Below are 17862 nucleotides of genomic sequence, written 5' to 3' on the forward strand. Positions count from 1 at the left end.
GTCTATTAGTGTGGTGCTGTGGTGGTGAGAGGATTAACACGGCACTCTCCTCCCTCCTTCAGTTGGCACTGTATGGAGTAGCTGAATTTTCACTGGTTAAAAAGAACACATGCCTTGAAGGCCAAACTGCTGGCACTCCGCTGAGGAATGTACTCAAGATTTTTGACAGATTTCAACATGTTAGGAAAAAAAACTGTGTTAAACTTTAAAAGATAACAATGCAGATGGATTGGGTAATTGACAGTAATGGAAGGTGGATGGATGGTTGGAGGAATGTGGGTAGATTGGAAAATGGTTCCTAGGTGGTTGAGTGCCCATAGTGACACTAACACTGGTTAGCTGCGTATATAGAATGCAGAGTGAAACTGTATTGTATGTATATGCCCAGCATACAGTATGTGTAAGTACATGCAGGCACAGCAAGTCTTTTCCTTAGCCCCAAATTGGCAGCTCTGAAGAAAAAGCTTCGTCTTACGATGGATACTCTTTCATTTATGCATTGAGCTCATTTGCTCTGAAGTTTATGCATCCTGGTAACAGTAAGTCCCCCAAGTACTCCATCTTGTAAGCGTTATGCCTTCCACATGGTTATAATTTAAGATTTTCCTGATTTTCAAAGCTTTTTTTGAGTCTATTGTTGTTAATTAAAAAGTGGACTAGTTTTGTTGTGGCCTTTTGTGTTGCCAAGTAGGGAAATCACCATCCTCTTTATTGCTCTCTCCATTTCTCTCCATTTCTCTGTCTCTCTCTCTCTCTCTCTCTCTCTCTCTCTCTCTCTCTCTCTCTCTCTCTCTCTCTCTCTCTCTCTCCCTCCCCAACTCCCTCGTCCCATCAGCCTTTGTCAAGAAAAAAGCTAGCCCAACCACTTTGTAAATTAAACATCCTCCCACTATTAATGGGAATGAGCAGATGTTTTCTCTTTGGATGGTCAGAGATGGGGCACTAAAGCCTGCAGGAAAACAAAACAAAAATATTAAAAAAAATAAATAAATCAGAAAGCAAAAGCAGATATTTATGGAAATGATTATGTCACTTCCCTTATGTCCCATATGGACGCATGTCTTGCACACATGGCAATTTAGAGGTCATCCCTTCCAGTTTAGCTTATGTCTAAGTGTGTGTGCCAGCAATTTTGGTACTAAAGCATTGTAAATAACACTGTAACCCCTGGGACAAGGTGTTATAAATAGGACGTGTCAAACCCTGCCCTGGCCAGCCTCTGGTTTCCCCGAAACCCTCTCTTTTCACCCACCGAGCGGCTCTGCTACTTTTTAATTTGGCCATCCTGCGGGCTAACCAACTGACGCCTCTCTGCTAGGGCCTCTGTATTTCAACAAGGCCACAAAAGCCCCAGTCCTCGGGCACTCGCACTCGAGAAGCTCTCCAGCTTTTCTGAGCTGTTACTTTTTTGGAACCCAGACTCTACCATCAGCACAAGAGAAACGCCGGCCGCTGCCAGAACCCTGCATCCAAGTCTCATCTGTTAGAAACCCAGGGGCCAGACTCTACAGCCACTGGGTGGGCGGGGCCTGACCAAAACAGAGAAAAGAGGGAGAAAGCAAGAAAGAGTGGAGTGTGGGGGAGAGAGGATTCGAGAGCGAGAGGAAGCTTCCAGATAAACAGACCGCAGCGCCTCAACTCCTAATCACCCTGCGCTTCCGTTTCCAGACTCTATAATTAGAAGGGCCCCATCCCTTTTTTCTCTGTATTCCCAGTTGACGCAAATGCTTCTTGTGGCTTGGCACCTCGTTTGGGGTGTGGGTTTTCAAGAGTTTACAGGCCCTGGGCCTTAGCTCTCTGGCTTTCTGGTCGCTCTGATACAGCATGACTAGCTAACCACTGTCTTAATGCACACTTTACTTGGCTTCTCTTCTGCTTTTCTCCCTCCACCTATGATAATCTGCATGGCCCCATCGCTCAGCCACTCTGTACCTCCCTAATTTCACCTCTTCATCATCTTTAAATATAGCTGTTCGTCAGTCATACAAATGTCTCAAAAAAAGAAACCTTTCAACTCTGAATGAAAGTGCAACATTTTGTAGCACACTTGGCTTTTTTTCCAGAGGGAGTGTTTTCCATCTTCCTCGCACGTGTTTTTAAATCCTTTTAATCTCATGCCATTCCTCCTCTTTTCTTATTTGACATGCCACCCAATAAAGCTCGGCCACTAATTAAAACCTACTGCAGCCTTCACATAAAAGATTCCATGGGGAAAAACTCAGAGGAAAATTACTAATTACTTTAATATCATTCATGTCTGGGAGTTGTCAAAAAGACGTTGTTTTTTTTTAAATCTTACACTCTGTATCAGTAATGCGTTTCCAACATTTTGAGATACTGCCCAATCTACGGGTTTGTTTGTAACATCTCAAAAAGCTTCTGGGATGGGTTTTGGGTTGCGCTTGAAAAGCAGTGCAGCGTTTTTCCTAACCAAACCAGTTTAGATCTGGGTTTGTTCTGGTGTGGTTTGTTGAGCATGTTGTTTATGGTGAGGGCCTATAATTTCTGGAGTTTGATGAGCCTCAAATAAAACGGGACAAAATGACTGGGCCTGTCAGTGGGGGTTAGACTGTGGAGGTGAATCTCAGTGTGCACACACACACACACTCATGACCATACGCAGATGTATGAATACATAGATTTTCTCTTTTACAGACACTCATCATCTTGTCGGTGAGGAAAAACACGACTCAAACCCTGCTTTTAACCAGACCGAAGCTTTTAAATCCACAGTAATTCTGTCATGCTGTCTAGAATGTGTCCTGCACAGTTGGAAGTGTTTGCGCCCTTCATGTGAGCCGCTGGAGACAAACAGATTACAGTTTGAGTATTTTTGTTGGTTCTGACTTTGTATCAGTTTACCAGTGGCAATGCACACAATGGAACAATTCATTTAGATCATCTGTGGTCAACTTAGATAGGAATATAAAGGTAGAGCTTTTTGTTTTCTTTAAGCTTTACATAATAAAGAAATTAAATAATTACTAATAACAATGAAAGTACTGGAAGATTGGGAGCGGAATCAAAACGTGTGTTTTGATTTGACATCCTGCATCTATAATTAGAGAACAGATTGTAGTTTCCAACAACACTTTGAAATGACATGGTTAATGTCATCAGGGAGGTGGTAATGTTCTGTCGGCCTCTGATGACAAAGGCCTTAGAATGTTTAATGATTTACATGCTTGTTTTTTTTATTTTTTATTTGCACCTTTGGTCTGCCATGCATGCACCCAGTGTGCCCTGGGGCTCTCCCAACCCATAAGCTCCACTCACGACTGGATGCATGAGTTCGTCCAAGAGTCCCATTGTATGCTCTATATATATGTTTTTATATGTTTAAGAATCCTCTTGTGGGCTTCTTGCTGTTCATCAGGTCAGGGACAGAGATCTTAGAGATTCTTTTAGTGGTGAAAGAAGTTGGCTGGGACAGTTTGAATTACATTTTGAAGAACCTTAACCACAAACTGATGCTTTAACCTTCTAAAAAGTACAACAGTGTATCTTACTCCCAGAAGGCAGCACCTTATGAAACTTACACCCTCCCGTGGTTGTGCTCTTTCTCTCTGGGACATGTAGGATCTCTCTGACATATATTCGGGGAGTGCCCTGGTGTTGCATCTTTTTGGAGGTTGATATCTTCCTCGTTGTCTGTCATCTTGGAGACAGACATACTTTGTTGTCCAACAAGGGCCTGTTGTCACCTGTTATTAACATCCGTACTGAGTAATCAGATCACAAGTGAACAGCTCTCAGTACCTCTGTTCACACCTGGCAGCAGAATGCAACATATTCTCATCAACAGGTTCATAAGATATCGTACGAAAAGTTTAGTCACAAGACGGCGATGGACTGGAAGTGGACCAGTCCATCGCTGCTGGTGTCGGCCTGATGTTACATCTTGATTAAAATAAGAATGTTATTACTGAAATAGGATACTGGTATGCAGAGTATAAATAAAAGGAATCTGAGTGTTGATGCTAACAATTTGTACTAGTCATGATGGCATTAAGGACTTCTAACAAATACCAAATGAAGCATACATCACTGATTATGCATCCCAGCACATCTGCAGGATGCAGATTCTTTCATCTTCAAATCTGGCCTAGCCAATGATGCCTAGGACCAGACTGGGTGACAACCAATAATCCTTTAGTGACAACTAGAGAGAGTTGACTGTGTGTTATGGTTGTTTCTTTTTACTGTTAGTTTATGTGTTGGGTTTGAGTATAATACAGTGCCTATAGAAAGTAATGATACCCTTCTGACAAAGTCACTTATTTTATCTAGCAGCCTGAAATGATAATACATAAAAATAAAAATAAGTTCCAGCGTGATTTGCACATATTGCTTTACAACATTCCAGTGATTTTCTCTTTTTTTTCAAAATTCCTGAAAATTAATGAAAAATTAAAAACTAGAAAAGCAGTGTCCGAAAAGTGATGAGTCCCCAGAGGTAATACTTTATAGAGGCACTGCTTGCTTTAATTACAGCCATCAGTCTGTTTGGATATGTCTCTACCAGCTTTGTGCACCTAGATTGGGAAATATTTCCCCATTCTTCCTGCAGAACTGTTCGAGTTCAGTCAAATTCTGTGGTGAGTGGTGAAGGACTGCACTCTTCATGTCCATCCACAGATGTTCCGTAGGATTCAGGTCCGGGCTCTGACTGGGCCACTCTAGGACATACTCCTTTCTGTCCTCTAGCCACTGTGTTGTTTTTATGGAGGTGTGTTTTGGGTCGTTTTCATGCTAGAAGGTGAACCACCTGCCCATTTTCTAGTGTCTAACAGAGGGCTGCAGGTTTTCCTTGAGACTTTGGGGGGACTTGGCAGCATCCATTTTCCCTTCAATCCTGCCTAACTTCCCAGTCCCTGCTGAAGAGAAACAAAACCACAACATTATGCTGCCACCACCATGCTTCACTGTAGGGATGGTGTGTTTTGGGTGGTGTGCTGTGTTTGGTTTCTGCCAAACATAGCGCCTGGAGTTCAGCCCAAAAAGTTCAGTTTTGGTCTCATCTGACCATATAGCTTTTTGCCAAATGGCAACAGAATCTTCCATTTTATTTTTTTTTAGACTCAGTGTGACATTTTGTCAGAAGAGGCTTCTTTCTTGCCACCCTGCCATACATGTAGAACTTGTGAAATTGTTGTCACATGCACAGATCGACCAACATCTGCCATTAAGACTTTAACTCCTTCAAAGTCACCATGGGCTTCTTGGTAGCTTCCCTGATCAATCTTTTCCTGGCTCGCTTATCCAGTTGCGAGGGGCGGCCGATCTAGGCGCGATCTGTGTGGATCCATATGCCTTCCACTTCTGGACAATACTCTGAACGGCCCTCAGAGGGAGAGTTAAAGCCTCTGAATTTTTTTTAGATCCTTCTCCTAACTTGTGCCTATCCACAACTTTATCCTTGAGCTCTTTTGAAAGCATCTTTCCAACCATGGTGAATTATTTGTGTTACCATGCACTAGTAGGAGTGGAATTATCAAGGAACAACTGATTTTATTCTGAAGTAATCAAAGTCACCACAGGTGATGTCAGATGGAGGCCAATTAACTTGGTGTGTGATCTGGAAGGTGATTGGTTATTCCTGAGAATGTTTATAATGGTTATTCTAAAGGGACTCATTTTTTATTTAATTTTCAGAAGAAAAAAAATCTTTCACTTGAATGTTGTAGGGCAAAATGTGGAAATCACGCTGGAAAAATGTATTTTTTATGTATTATCATTTCAGGCTGTAAAACAAAAAAAGCTATCAAAAGAGTATCATGACTTTCTATTGGCACTGTATGTACATCGCAATGGTTGCTGTTGCTATTCAGAAGCCGGTGAGCTTGAGGAGCGGCTGTAAAACAATGACAAACACATTTAATTTCCTATAAAATCTTAACAATAAAATTTCCCATAAATGTTTTATTTAAAATTAATTAAAAGTAAATAACAGAAGCAACTTAACACTATTAAAACAAAGACACAAGTTGAGTCTCGCTTCAACACCAACGTACTATCGGCTCATCTTACTTAGAACCGTAACCAAGATATTACTAACGAAAGTATGAAGTATCATGTACTACTACAACAGCTGCAGCAAGGGCTTCAAATTCTAAATCAACAGCTCATAACCCTGCGCAGGTTAGAGGGGCACAAGAGGCATGGGAAAGAAAGAGCAATATATGCTGCTTTCATTTCTAAACCTTTCACCTTCACCAAAAGCTATGAGGTGACAAGCGCAGAGTGACTCACAGAGAGACCAGGAGCTCGAGACACACATAGCACCTGACAGTTGAGTTTTCAATGACGGAGCCCAGCTGGCTGGAGGTGGTCAAAGGAGCCAGGTCCCAGTTGAATTGCATACATCTTGTACAAGTCAAGCCTGCCACTCATTCAGTACCTCAATGATTATCTCATTATTTAAAAAAACATGCTAGTACAGCGCTGGTAGAGCCACAGTAGATATTCTATCAAATTCTGAACAACAAAGAATAACAATATTTCCGAATAAATTTAAGTACTTATACCAATTTTGATCTCCAGTGTACATGTCAAAGCAAAAACTACTTATAACATTCAAAGCACAATGAAACAGAGACAACAACGGAAAACATAAGCAGTAACAGTTGTGATGATGACCATTTTATGTTGAAGCCAACTTTTGGAGAGATTCCTAATGTTGATGACTGTTTGTGTGTTTATTGTAGGAATGCTGCTGGTGACTGCTGACACTCTGGGCCACGATTTTCACGTCTTCCAGTTTCTCACCCATCCATGGGCGTCCTCACAGAGTGCTGTTCACCATCTCTACACCCTGCATCGTGGGGAAACAGAGGCCAAGGTCTGAGACACACACGAATGCACTCTACTATCACTGAGTTGATGTAGACCTAACATGTCATGGATTGTCAGAAGAAGTGTCCAGTTTTGGAAACAATGCTCCCCTTATTTTCACTTCCAAGTATGTTATTGTAGGCAATGTTATCAGAATCTGCTGCGTTGAAGTACGTTAAAGTGAACATATGTTGGTCCATTCACATAAAACAAAAGGCTCTACACACGGAATAAGAGTCATAAAAGAATTATGACACAAAACAAATGCATTACAGTCCAGGCTAAAATAAGGTGAATACAGGCCAACAACAGAGAGCACCTACCGCATCCCAAGCCTGTTGCTTGTTTTGCCAACAGGTAGTACTGTGATTATTAGCAGGCACTTTAGTTTAATCCACCATGTCCTGCCATGTTAACACTGTCTTAGTGACAGCACTTGGACATTAGCAACCAGACAGCATTGATCAGCAGACAAATGGCTTTGATCTAGACTACAACATTATTTACTGGCTCTCTTTCTCCCCCACAGTGCACACTCACACACTGCTAGATGTTGTCATTACACCTTATTGAATCAGGTGTGCAGAAGTTCACAGAGCAAGAATTTTTATCTAAAGATGGATTTATCCCCAATGAGTGCCTTATTTCCTGTCAGTAGTAGAATATCCGAAGACCACCCTCTCAACTGTCCCATTACAGTGTTTTCCTTGGGGCCTAGATTCATGTCCTTCCAAACCACAAACACACATTTAAAATAGACAATTTGTGGGAGAAATCAGCCGTGACAAGTTAAGAAAAACTTTGAACCACTGTTTCCCCAAAAATATGAGAAAAAATCATTCATGTCCCAGTCTTCCACTTGCCCCTTCCATCCTCCTCTGTCTTGCAAATCTAATAAAAGGAGAGCTTCTTTTTTTACATACCACCACTCAGTTGTAGTGTTTGAGGAGGTGTGTTTTATTACGCTGTTTGGTTTTCCCTTTAAAGTAGTTTTCGATGTTCTCACATAACTGTGTGCTGAGTTAGTTGCCAGTTGGGACAGTGTCACTTATCACAATAGTACTAGAGTTTTAAAAGTTCATTGTTTTTTGAGGGTTTTTTTCCCACATTTTTTTATTGAGTTTTGCAGACAGTTGTATAATACGTCTGTGCATCTGCTTTAAGATGAAAAAGAAGAACAAAAAATCCAAACATAACTCCCACTATCCCTCCCAACAACCCATGTCAGACGTAGTCACAGTAAACAACTATGTAAGTAAATGACACGACATAAGTAGATAATTAAGGTACAAAAGTTCATTGATTTTAACAAAAGGTGGTGTTTTTTAAATTTGTTAACATTTTGTAGACATGGCTGGGTACACTGCAGTCTTCTACCCAGCTCCACCCTCATCTCCCATGATTGTGGTATTTGAAGTAAGATGTTCTTTGTTTTCACTTTGTGCCTTTTGCTTCTCTCTCTCCTTCGCAAATTTGATTGATGGTGGGACACTTCTTCCATCTCTCCAAAATGTCAGTGAGTTTGTCATGCTGCCTGTATCTTCCTTGGGTCAGTGCCATTTTTCTCTCCCTCAAAATTACACACTTCAGCCTGGATTACGGCTCTTCTTTCTTTGTTGTCTGCTTTTCTCCACAGCTGGAAATGGTTGTATCAAGGCCTTGTCTTCCAGTGTATGGATTTGTATGTCTCAAATTTTAACATGCTCTCTCCTTCCCAGTGCTGCATCGATTGTCCACTTGCTCCCTGACTTTTTGCGATGCTAACATCTTTGACTTGGTGTTCTTGGGAATCTCTAAAGGTCAAAATGACCTTGCATTTTGCCACCTTGATCTCCTTCGCCGACCTTGATGTGGGAGTTGTAGCTAATCCGGACCTTATGTACAGTCTTACTGATGTGAAGCTTGGAAGTATTCCCAGCCACCTATGAAGTCATTGTTTATTTTTCTCTCCACTCCTTCCACACGTGACATAGGAACTTTATAAACTGTCAACAGCCACATGAGTATGGGCAGCTGATCATTCTGATAGAAGAGATGTACAGCCCCTCACAATTCTTTTTTCCAGGTCTTTCCTCTCGTTTGTGAACTTGCCTGGTTGTAGCTTGATTCCGCAGAACTAGCTTTGCTCATCCCCCTGATGTCACGTGGGATGTACAGTAGTAGTAGTCTATTGCTGCGTGGAGGAGGGCAAAGTGTGGTCAGTATGCAGTAACAAAATCGAGCCAAACCAGAGTTAAGTCTCCTCTCCCTCCCATACCATCTGGCTGAAAACTCAGGTGTGTTACAAGCACATGGAGAAGTCGGAATCCAACTTTTCTGTTGTCATTCCTGGCTGTTACCTCTGTGTCCGTCCTGTTGAGTCTCTCCACACCCCCCCCCCCCCCCCCCCCCCTTTTGGAAGACTCTGAAGATATTATGTATTATCTTCTTTCATAGCTTGATTGATGCCCTCTTGTGAGTGCTTTGCCTGAGCTTGCTGGCCTCATGCACCCATGCTAGTCTTTCCTGGAGGTCATCCTTCTTTTCAGAGTTACCAGTCTTCTCAGTCGTCATCCAGACTTTCCTAGAAGTCAGTGGTTGCCCAAATTAAAATACATCAACGTCCATCAAAAAATGGACGTAGTCTCTCCGTCGAGATCCGTTCTCTCAACTTGATCCAATCGTACTCGCCTCTGGGAGACACCATCTTGTCAGACTTCGGCCTCATTTCGTCTTGCCACAGAAGGGCATGTATATGACGTTGGGGGGAGGTAGATACCTCTGTCTGGCTGATATTTTCAGAATTAACCACATTAGCACCACCGCCAGGGAGCTAGGCTAACAGAACACGCTACTAGAACGGTAGTGGGAGTCAATGATTTTTTTCAGGGAGTCATTTTTTAAAATTTTGCAACGGGAACAGGGTTTTTTAGAGGGTAGAGACTGACACAGGAGGTGAGTCTCTAGCATAGTCAAGTGCATGCAGCAATGATTGAAACTGATATTCAACACAGTCCCATGCCCATAGACTGTAAAACACCGACCCTCGCGGCCCGAATCCTCCCGGTGCTCCAGATTAGCATTAAGTGTATGTGCCTTCGATAGTAGGCTGTATTGCAAGTCATGGTGCAAGTGCAGAGATTTAATTAGCATAACAAAGCTAACACGGTGTGTTCCTAAACCGTTTGTACAGTCAATCGAACACCACCAGAGGCCAGAGGCTAACTGTCACTCAAGAGGCCACGCCCCTAATTGTTCATAAACTTTTTTCCAATAAACATAATAATAATTTAGTCCAATAAAATAAAAACTAGCCTGGTACAAAAAAATTCACCCCCCCTCAGTGTTGTCATGGAGATATGACCTAAACATACAGACTAGAATGGTTTCTTTTTGTACCAGGCCTAAAATAGGTTTAATTATGCTGTGAAAACGGCCTGTTTAACATGGGGTCAATTAGAAACTGCTCGATTATGCAAACTACCCTAGTGGCCAATCGACAATCGACACTAATGGAACTTCTTGATTGGATCAACCAGGAAGTTGCTGTGGTGGGGGCTTGCTCCCAACACATTTTGAACTACTCTGCTATGATTAATATTTTTTAACATGGGTTTCACTGAATAGAAAGTAAAAAAACTTAGAGGCTGAGCTGAAGGCACATCTACCCTTTCTCCCTCCTTTAGGAATTAATAATAACAGACTTACTGAGGTGAAAGTATATATATTAATTTAATAACAAAAATCAGTGCTTAATGAATGCAGTCATCACCTTCCAAGTTAAGATATTTTGTGCCTAAGGTAAGATATTATTTCCCTAAATGTTCTCAGCCGTGACACGCAGAGACCTTTCAGTGCAAGTCAGAAGTGCTTACTCAACGAAACTACTTCAGGCCTTGTTCGGTTCAGGATTATTGACTAGGAAAACACACACACATTCTCACAGCCCGCCTATCGTTAATGTATGACCACACGGCAGGTCCGCTGACCAGCTGCACACTGAGCCTGCTTTGATCCGACCTGTTGTAAACACAGAAAGCTGGCCTCAGTCTAATGCTTGGGTCAGGGGTTATCAACACACACACACACACACATTCACATACACACACACACACACACACACAGTGAAGAGTGAAAAAGTCTTCAGTTAGGTGGGTAGAGAGACGCCTTATCTGTCTCCAGTGGCCAAACATGCAGCTTGCTGTCAGTGACCCGAGGCCAGGTAAACATACCTACAGCTGATAACAGCTGGAAGGGACTGAAGGAGGACCGGAATGTAGATGAGAGTGGATCAGTGGGGCAAACCAGAGACCACTGTAGTCACTAAGGTTAAAAGGGTGGTGCTCTATTAACACTAAACTTTGCAGCCCTGCATGATCAGCTGTGATTTCAGTAATATGGATTTGAAGGCTGATCCTGTCTGTGTGTTTACATGCACTTAAGTAACCAGGCTACTGTTGGTTTTCTGCAAAAACCTGATTTCTTCAACTTTATGTAAATTCAACACTGGGGTCATATTTACCAAACTTCCTTGTACATAACTTCCTTGTACGTAACTTCCTAGTCTGAAGAGTTGCCCCTAGTGACTACATTCTAAGAAAATTCTCAGAATTATGATGTTTTTTAAAGAATTTCCCAAAACAGTTAAGGCTAGATCCTGGTAAAGACAAAAGTGATTCACAAAGCAGCCCTGAGGAGAGCTCCTAAGGTGAAAAACCGTTTGGAGTAGGGAGAATAGACCTACAACAAATCAGAGTAAAGAAACTTGGCCTACAACCGTAGTAGCGCTGAGCGACCATGCAAGTTTGGTGCCTGGTCTGCTTTGAAGCAGGAAAAAATATAACTGCCTGGTTGCAAACTTTCTCAAAGTAAAGCTAAACAGTACACTAAAATGTGTTTCTAAAACCCATTTGAGGCGGGAAATAGAAAATGCAGTAACAGAATTCTTGATTATTTTTTATTCAGCACTGCCTAGGTTGTCAGTTTGATCCAAGTTTTGTGAGCGGGACAGAACTGCAGACTGGAAGCAATTGGATAGACCTACAACCAGTCAGAGCAGCGAAACATGCAACTTTAATTCTCGACTGGTGACGCTCCTCTGGGATTAGCCTGCCAAAGTTCTCTTTGGCTAGAAATCTGTCTGAGTGTGAGGGGGGCCAGATGCTTCTGTCAGAGCAATAAAACATGAGCTTTGCAGATTTCACAGCACACTTTCTGATCGGTCAGTATTGGCCTGATGCTGCGTATTGAATAAGAGCATACCTCGTTAAATTCTATATCATCTATTTAATCAGTCAAAATGAGTAGTTATCATTATTTTACAGGTTGGTTACAAAAACTAGGTACTTTCTTATTTCAAATATTGGCAATCTTGTATATTGGTTTAACAATTTGGAGGAAAGTATTAAACCTGCAGTCAACCACAAACCCCTGTTTGCTTTTCTTTCTTCCATTAACATCTTCTTTATTTTCCCTTTCTACTGCAGAGCCATTTGAGTTCTATTCAGGTGTATGGCTGTCCTCTCTCGTCAGTTGTATCCCTCTGCCCATCTTTGTCACATGCTTGTCATTCCTTCAGAGTTCCTCTCAGGTGAACATACCTATCTAATCTGTTTCACTGAAAAAACAGAAGGTCAGAAGCATTAAACATGTCTTCTTGTCATCTCTCTGACTACCAAGGATCTCATCAAATTCTCTGTGTATAAGGACAGGAGGGAGAGCTTTCCAGCCTTTCTGGAATGTGCTACATCCACGCCAGTATATACATGTGACTGAATGCAATTTCCTTCCACCTTTTTCAAGATAACATTTGACAACTGTTTGGTACCTGCATGGTTGTCACACTATGCCTGTACAATCACAGCCACCCTCCAGGTAATCCCCTGCCTGATAAAATGGATTTGACAGTAAAATCCAGACACCTATTTACAGTTGGAGCTTGGACAGGTCTATTATAACCAATTACAGCACACACAAAGTAACCCTTTCTCATCTCCAAGTTATCCCTAATCAGCCCAAGCAGAGGTCATACCTCCTCTTTCACTCATCTTTATGAAGTAAAGTAACTGTCTGGTATGCAGAGGATGCCCCATTAACTGTCATTGCTGGGTACAATTACCTAGTCTGACCGGGCAAAGGATTAGAGAGGCCTGCATCTACAGAGCTGTCTCTCTGATTGGCTGACTTGCTTGCTGGCTAAAAAGTTTGACATTCCTCATAGTAACTTTCTCCTGGACCTTTTTCTTTCATTTTTTTAGTCCCCCTTTCTCTTTTTTTATACAGTATGCTGAATGATGTGTTTTAGCACACTATCACCTCATCAGTCTGTCACCTCACTCCTTTGTCTTTTTTCATTTTCTCCTGTTTGTATTTTGTCTTACAGCCTATCTGTCTGGTTTCCTACATGTCTCACATGCTCAGGGAGATCCTATCTTCTCAACTGTCTGCTCCCTGAGATCCAGTCACTAACAAAGATTGCCATCAATTCTAGTTTTTCCCCTATTAAGCTATTTTACTAGCAAAAAGGCTCATATCACATTGTCACCTTTGCCAAAAGTTATTGTCAATCACATCAGACAGGTTTGTTTAAATCTGTGTGAAAATGTTCTGACAAAATGTAGTTTAATGCACTTTATTCCCACTGTGCCTATTTCTCTATGCTGAGTAGTGAATAAAATAATACTGAACAGATTAAGCCTATTTTCTAAACATCTATCCTGTTAATGGCAGTGTAGAAAAGTTTGATGGAGCTGCTGAAACCAAACCGGAACCAAATATCAGGGAGTTAGTCAGCATACTGTATGTAAATGGTTGCCCAAGGATGGGGACAAGTATTCTTCAAGGAGAAATCGTATTTAAATTCATAGGTCAAATTTATTAGTTCTGCACATTCTCAGTTTCATCCTCCTGGTATTCCCTGACCTCTCTACTTGTCCTGTTTCTGTCCAGGTCCAGGACATGTGTTTCAGCCAGGACAGTCGCTGGGTAGCCATCAGCACCCTCCGTGGCACAACCCATGTATTTCCCATCAACCCCTATGGCGGTGCACCCTGTGCCCGTACGCACATGTCCCCGCGGGTGGTCAACCGGATGTCTCGCTTCCAAAAGAGTGCTGGCCTGGAGGAGATCGAACAGGAGCTGAACTGGGTGGCTGCATTAGGCGGTGGAGCAGGAGGAGGAGGAGGTGGCTGCATCCTTGGTGGAGGAGGAGGCATTGGGGGCCGCTGTAGCCCCCTACCTGGCCTGTCCAGCAGCCCCTCGGGGTCTCCACTGCACGGTAAGGAGCTTGGAGGGAGGAGAAGGGTTGTTGCTCATGTTGTTGCCGATTTGGACGTTCACATTGCAGGTCTTATTACTCAAATCCGATTTTTTGTTTGGCTGTTCACATTACGTCTTTAAATGTGGCCTGTCTATGGATTGCTGTGCGAACAGCTCAAGCTCCTGAAGTGACCGCATGAGCAGTTGATCATTGATGACATCATGCCACCACTGTGTTAACAGAAGTGAACATGGCATTGGCAACCGGTATTGTAGGACTTTATGATTTAATGCTAAAAAAAGTGTGTGGTGGCACACTATCCTAAAACTATACTGAAGCTTCACTGTCCCACGACTGGATGCCTGCTACACTGCTGTCCTCCATGTTTGTTTTGATTCTGTTCCTGTGGCACACTTTTTCTTTCAAATTGATGACTCTAAATTGCCCGTAGGTGTGAATGGTTGTCTGTCCCTGTTCGTCTCTATGTGCCTTGCGATAGACTGGCGTCCTGTCCAGGGTGTACCCCGCCTCACGCCCGATGTCAGCTGGGATCGGCTCCAGCCCCCCTGCGACCCCGACAGGGACAAGCGGTTGAAGATGAATGAATGAATAAACTTTATTTGTCATTCATTTACAAAACAGTGCAGTGCGGGTCAAAGTCGCATTAAATGCAACCTGGCTGTTCAGATGTATCCGATTTAGTAGCACATTTAAAAGTGGCCAAATTCTGATTTGAAAATGTCAGATTCAATGCCACTTGTGCTATTCACACTGTCAAAAGCAAATCAGATATGGGTTACATATGAGTGAAAAAATCAGATTCAGGTCACTTGAAACTGCAGTGTGAACAGAGCATTAGTGAGCATTTGGTGCACGGCATTATGTGGAGAGGTTATCTAGAGTTCACATGGACATATTATGACATGTTAAGATCTTATAGAAAGTATTAAAAATTGTATTCATGTTTTTTGTTATAAATTTAGTTTTAAATCCAAAAGATAGATGATAATTGTGATAAATAATTTGTATCTCAGTATGGAACACAATTCTTTAAAAAAGAATATATATATATATATATATATATATATATATATATATATATTTCAATGTATGTTTTCATTTATTTTGATATCTGATTAAAGCTTTAAGGATTCATATTAATCTTTTTCTATATTCTAATATTTACACCACATATGATTTATTTAATTAACTCTATCACTTATTGACATATTTGCTCATACTTTTAAATGATTAATTGGACCTCAATATTACTGGCCTTAAACTTGGCTCTCAAAAATGTCTGAATGTAATGACATATTCTGTTTCTTAATTTGTGCTGGAAATTGGAAAACACAGTAGATTGCAAGGAAATATATACTGTATACACTGGAGATCAAAATTAGAGAACAAATTATAAATGCGTGATTTATTCTGAAATACTGTTATTTTTTATTGTTTAGAATTTGATAGAATATCAGTTGTGGCTATACCACTGTTGTACTAGCATGTTTCTTTAAATAACTTAGGCACTTCAACAAAAAGCAGCTGGAGTTGGTCTCCAGTTGAGTGCTGAACAGGATAAGGATCTGTCTCTGCTCACAGTGTCTCGTTGTTCTAAACAATTTGGACTGAAAGCCCACTCTGCAGTGACCAAACCTCTCATCAGCAGAAAGAATAAAAATGCTAGACTTGCCTTTGCTGAGGAGCATGTTGTGTGGACAGAGGAAAACTGGTCCAGAGGGACTTCAGTGATGAGAGGACATTCAGTTTATTTGGGTCCGATGGAAACATTATGTTGGACGTAGGACTGGGGAAAGACTGAACCCAAAGTGTGTATGTCGCCTTGCCTTACACAAGGCAAGGCATCTTTATGTACACAAGGCATCTTTATGTACAGTATGCATGTAGCGCATTTCATACCAAGGCAACTTGCACCCTTAGGACGTACTCACACTGTCCTTCTGGCCGGGGCCAAAACCGTTTTTTTCAGCTAAAGCCTAGTACCTTTAAGCAGTGTGAGTGTGTCCCCTCCGCGCACAAAATATTTAATTATGGCAGTAGTTTGCTATCTACAAAAAGTGTATAGTCCCAGTGATTTATAAGTATCCAGGAGCTGCTGCTCGTAATTTATCATAGAAGAAAAGCAATATCAGCAAGAATTGTAAGCAGAGACGAGAGCAGAGAGAAAAGCGTCTGTGCTGTAAGAAAGCCGGAAGTGTAAAGAAGTCCATTACATTTGGGGGAGGAAGTGTCATGGTTTGGTGGATGTTTTCTGCAGCAGGAGTTGGGCCTCTTGTACAGCTACATGACAGGGTAAATGCAAATGTTTATGTGAACCTCCAGCAGCACCTTTAGCAACATGCAATACCTCACTGCTCATTGTCTCCCAATCAGCTGCAAGACAATGTCCCGTGTCACGCTGTAACACAAGTAAAGCAGTTCTTTGAAGCTGAGAATATTGAAACAATCAAAAGGCCGGCCCAGAGTCCAGATCTAAACCCCATAGAGAATCTCTGGAAAATCCTTGGCGACAAGCACTGTCTTAGACACCCACTACAGTGACTGAACTGTGGAAGAGACTGAAGAAGAATGGACCAAGATCAAACCAGAGCAGTGGGAGAAACTAGTGATGTCCTGTGGGTGCAGATGTGCTGAAGTCATTCAAAGCAAGGGCCTCTACACTATTCATTTTTGAATCCTATAGCCTGAAGAAAACATTGTTTCAGTCTTTTCTTCTGACACAATGGTTACTGTTCTCTTATCTTGCTCACTGTTTTTTTTTTTCACAAAATAAAGTTTTTTTGTTGAAATGCTTTGGTCATTTAAAAAAAAACATGCTAGTACGACAGTGATATAGCCACAGCTGATATTCTATCAAATTCTGCACGATAAAAAATAATAGTATTTCATATTAAATCAAGTATTTTAATTTGTTATCTAATTTTGATCTCCAATGTATATCAGTATATATCAGTAGGTCTGCAAACTAATCATTACTTTAATTACTAATAAATCTCTAGATAAATCAATTCAAAAACGAAACAAATTCCATCAGAAAAACAGCAAGCTGTTACTAGAAAATGATTGGCATTTTTGCTTGATAAATTATTTAAATGATCAAAATTGTTTTGACTGATCTGTCAATAGACTCATCCTTCAATTGTTAATTGACAGGTGACTTGATCAGTTCTGGCCTCTGGGGACAGAAATAAATCAAAACAAGCTCACAGATACAAATATAATTAAATGTGCTAGAAAACATTTAACTATAGACAAAGCATTAGCATTCATTAGAGTCACATTTTTGAATAACTACAAAATCTACAAAATGTAAATCACAGCTTTTTTTGTTAGGAAAGGTTGCGTACTGAGTTTGATGAGATCTGAACCAAACAGTGAATGTGTTGTAAAACAGTGAATGTGTTTGTGTGTGTGTGTGTGTGTGTGTGTGTGTGTGTGTGTGTGTGTGTGTGTGTGTGTGTGTGTGTGTGTGTGTGTGTGTGTGTGTGTGTGTGTGTGTGTGTGTGTGTGTGTGTGTGTGTGTGTGTGTGTGTGTGTGTGTGTGTGTCTGTGTGTGTGTGTGTGTGTGTGTGTGTGTGTTTCCATTGACTGGTCATCTCAGTAGCTCTTTTCCAGGGACTCTGATCTGTCTGCCACAACCTTGTCTACCTTGTTTGTCAAACAGAAGGCGGCTCACACTGACTGTGTGTCCTGAGTTGACATAGATACACACTGATAAACATACTTTGTGTCAGATGCACTGCTTGACCCCAGAGGTGTTAATCAGAATC

General features: G+C 41.4%; 1 protein-coding gene across 2 annotated transcripts in view; it reads left to right on the top strand.

Moving 5' to 3' along the window:
• The window catches only part of bcas3 (BCAS3 microtubule associated cell migration factor), a 555891-nt gene that overhangs the window by 132351 nt on the left and 405678 nt on the right, over positions 1 to 17862 (top strand). For both annotated transcript variants that reach the window (XM_083914409.1, XM_083914410.1), the window contains exons 14-15: positions 6708 to 6841; positions 13762 to 14089. In XM_083914409.1, coding sequence (XP_083770535.1) covers positions 6708 to 6841; positions 13762 to 14089 — 462 coding nt within the window. The remainder of the gene's footprint in view (positions 1 to 6707; positions 6842 to 13761; positions 14090 to 17862) is intronic.

The sequence above is a fragment of the Echiichthys vipera genome (genome assembly GCF_963691815.1).
Source record: "Echiichthys vipera genome assembly, chromosome: 5".
In the NCBI taxonomy this organism is placed as follows: domain Eukaryota; kingdom Metazoa; phylum Chordata; class Actinopteri; order Perciformes; family Trachinidae; genus Echiichthys; species Echiichthys vipera.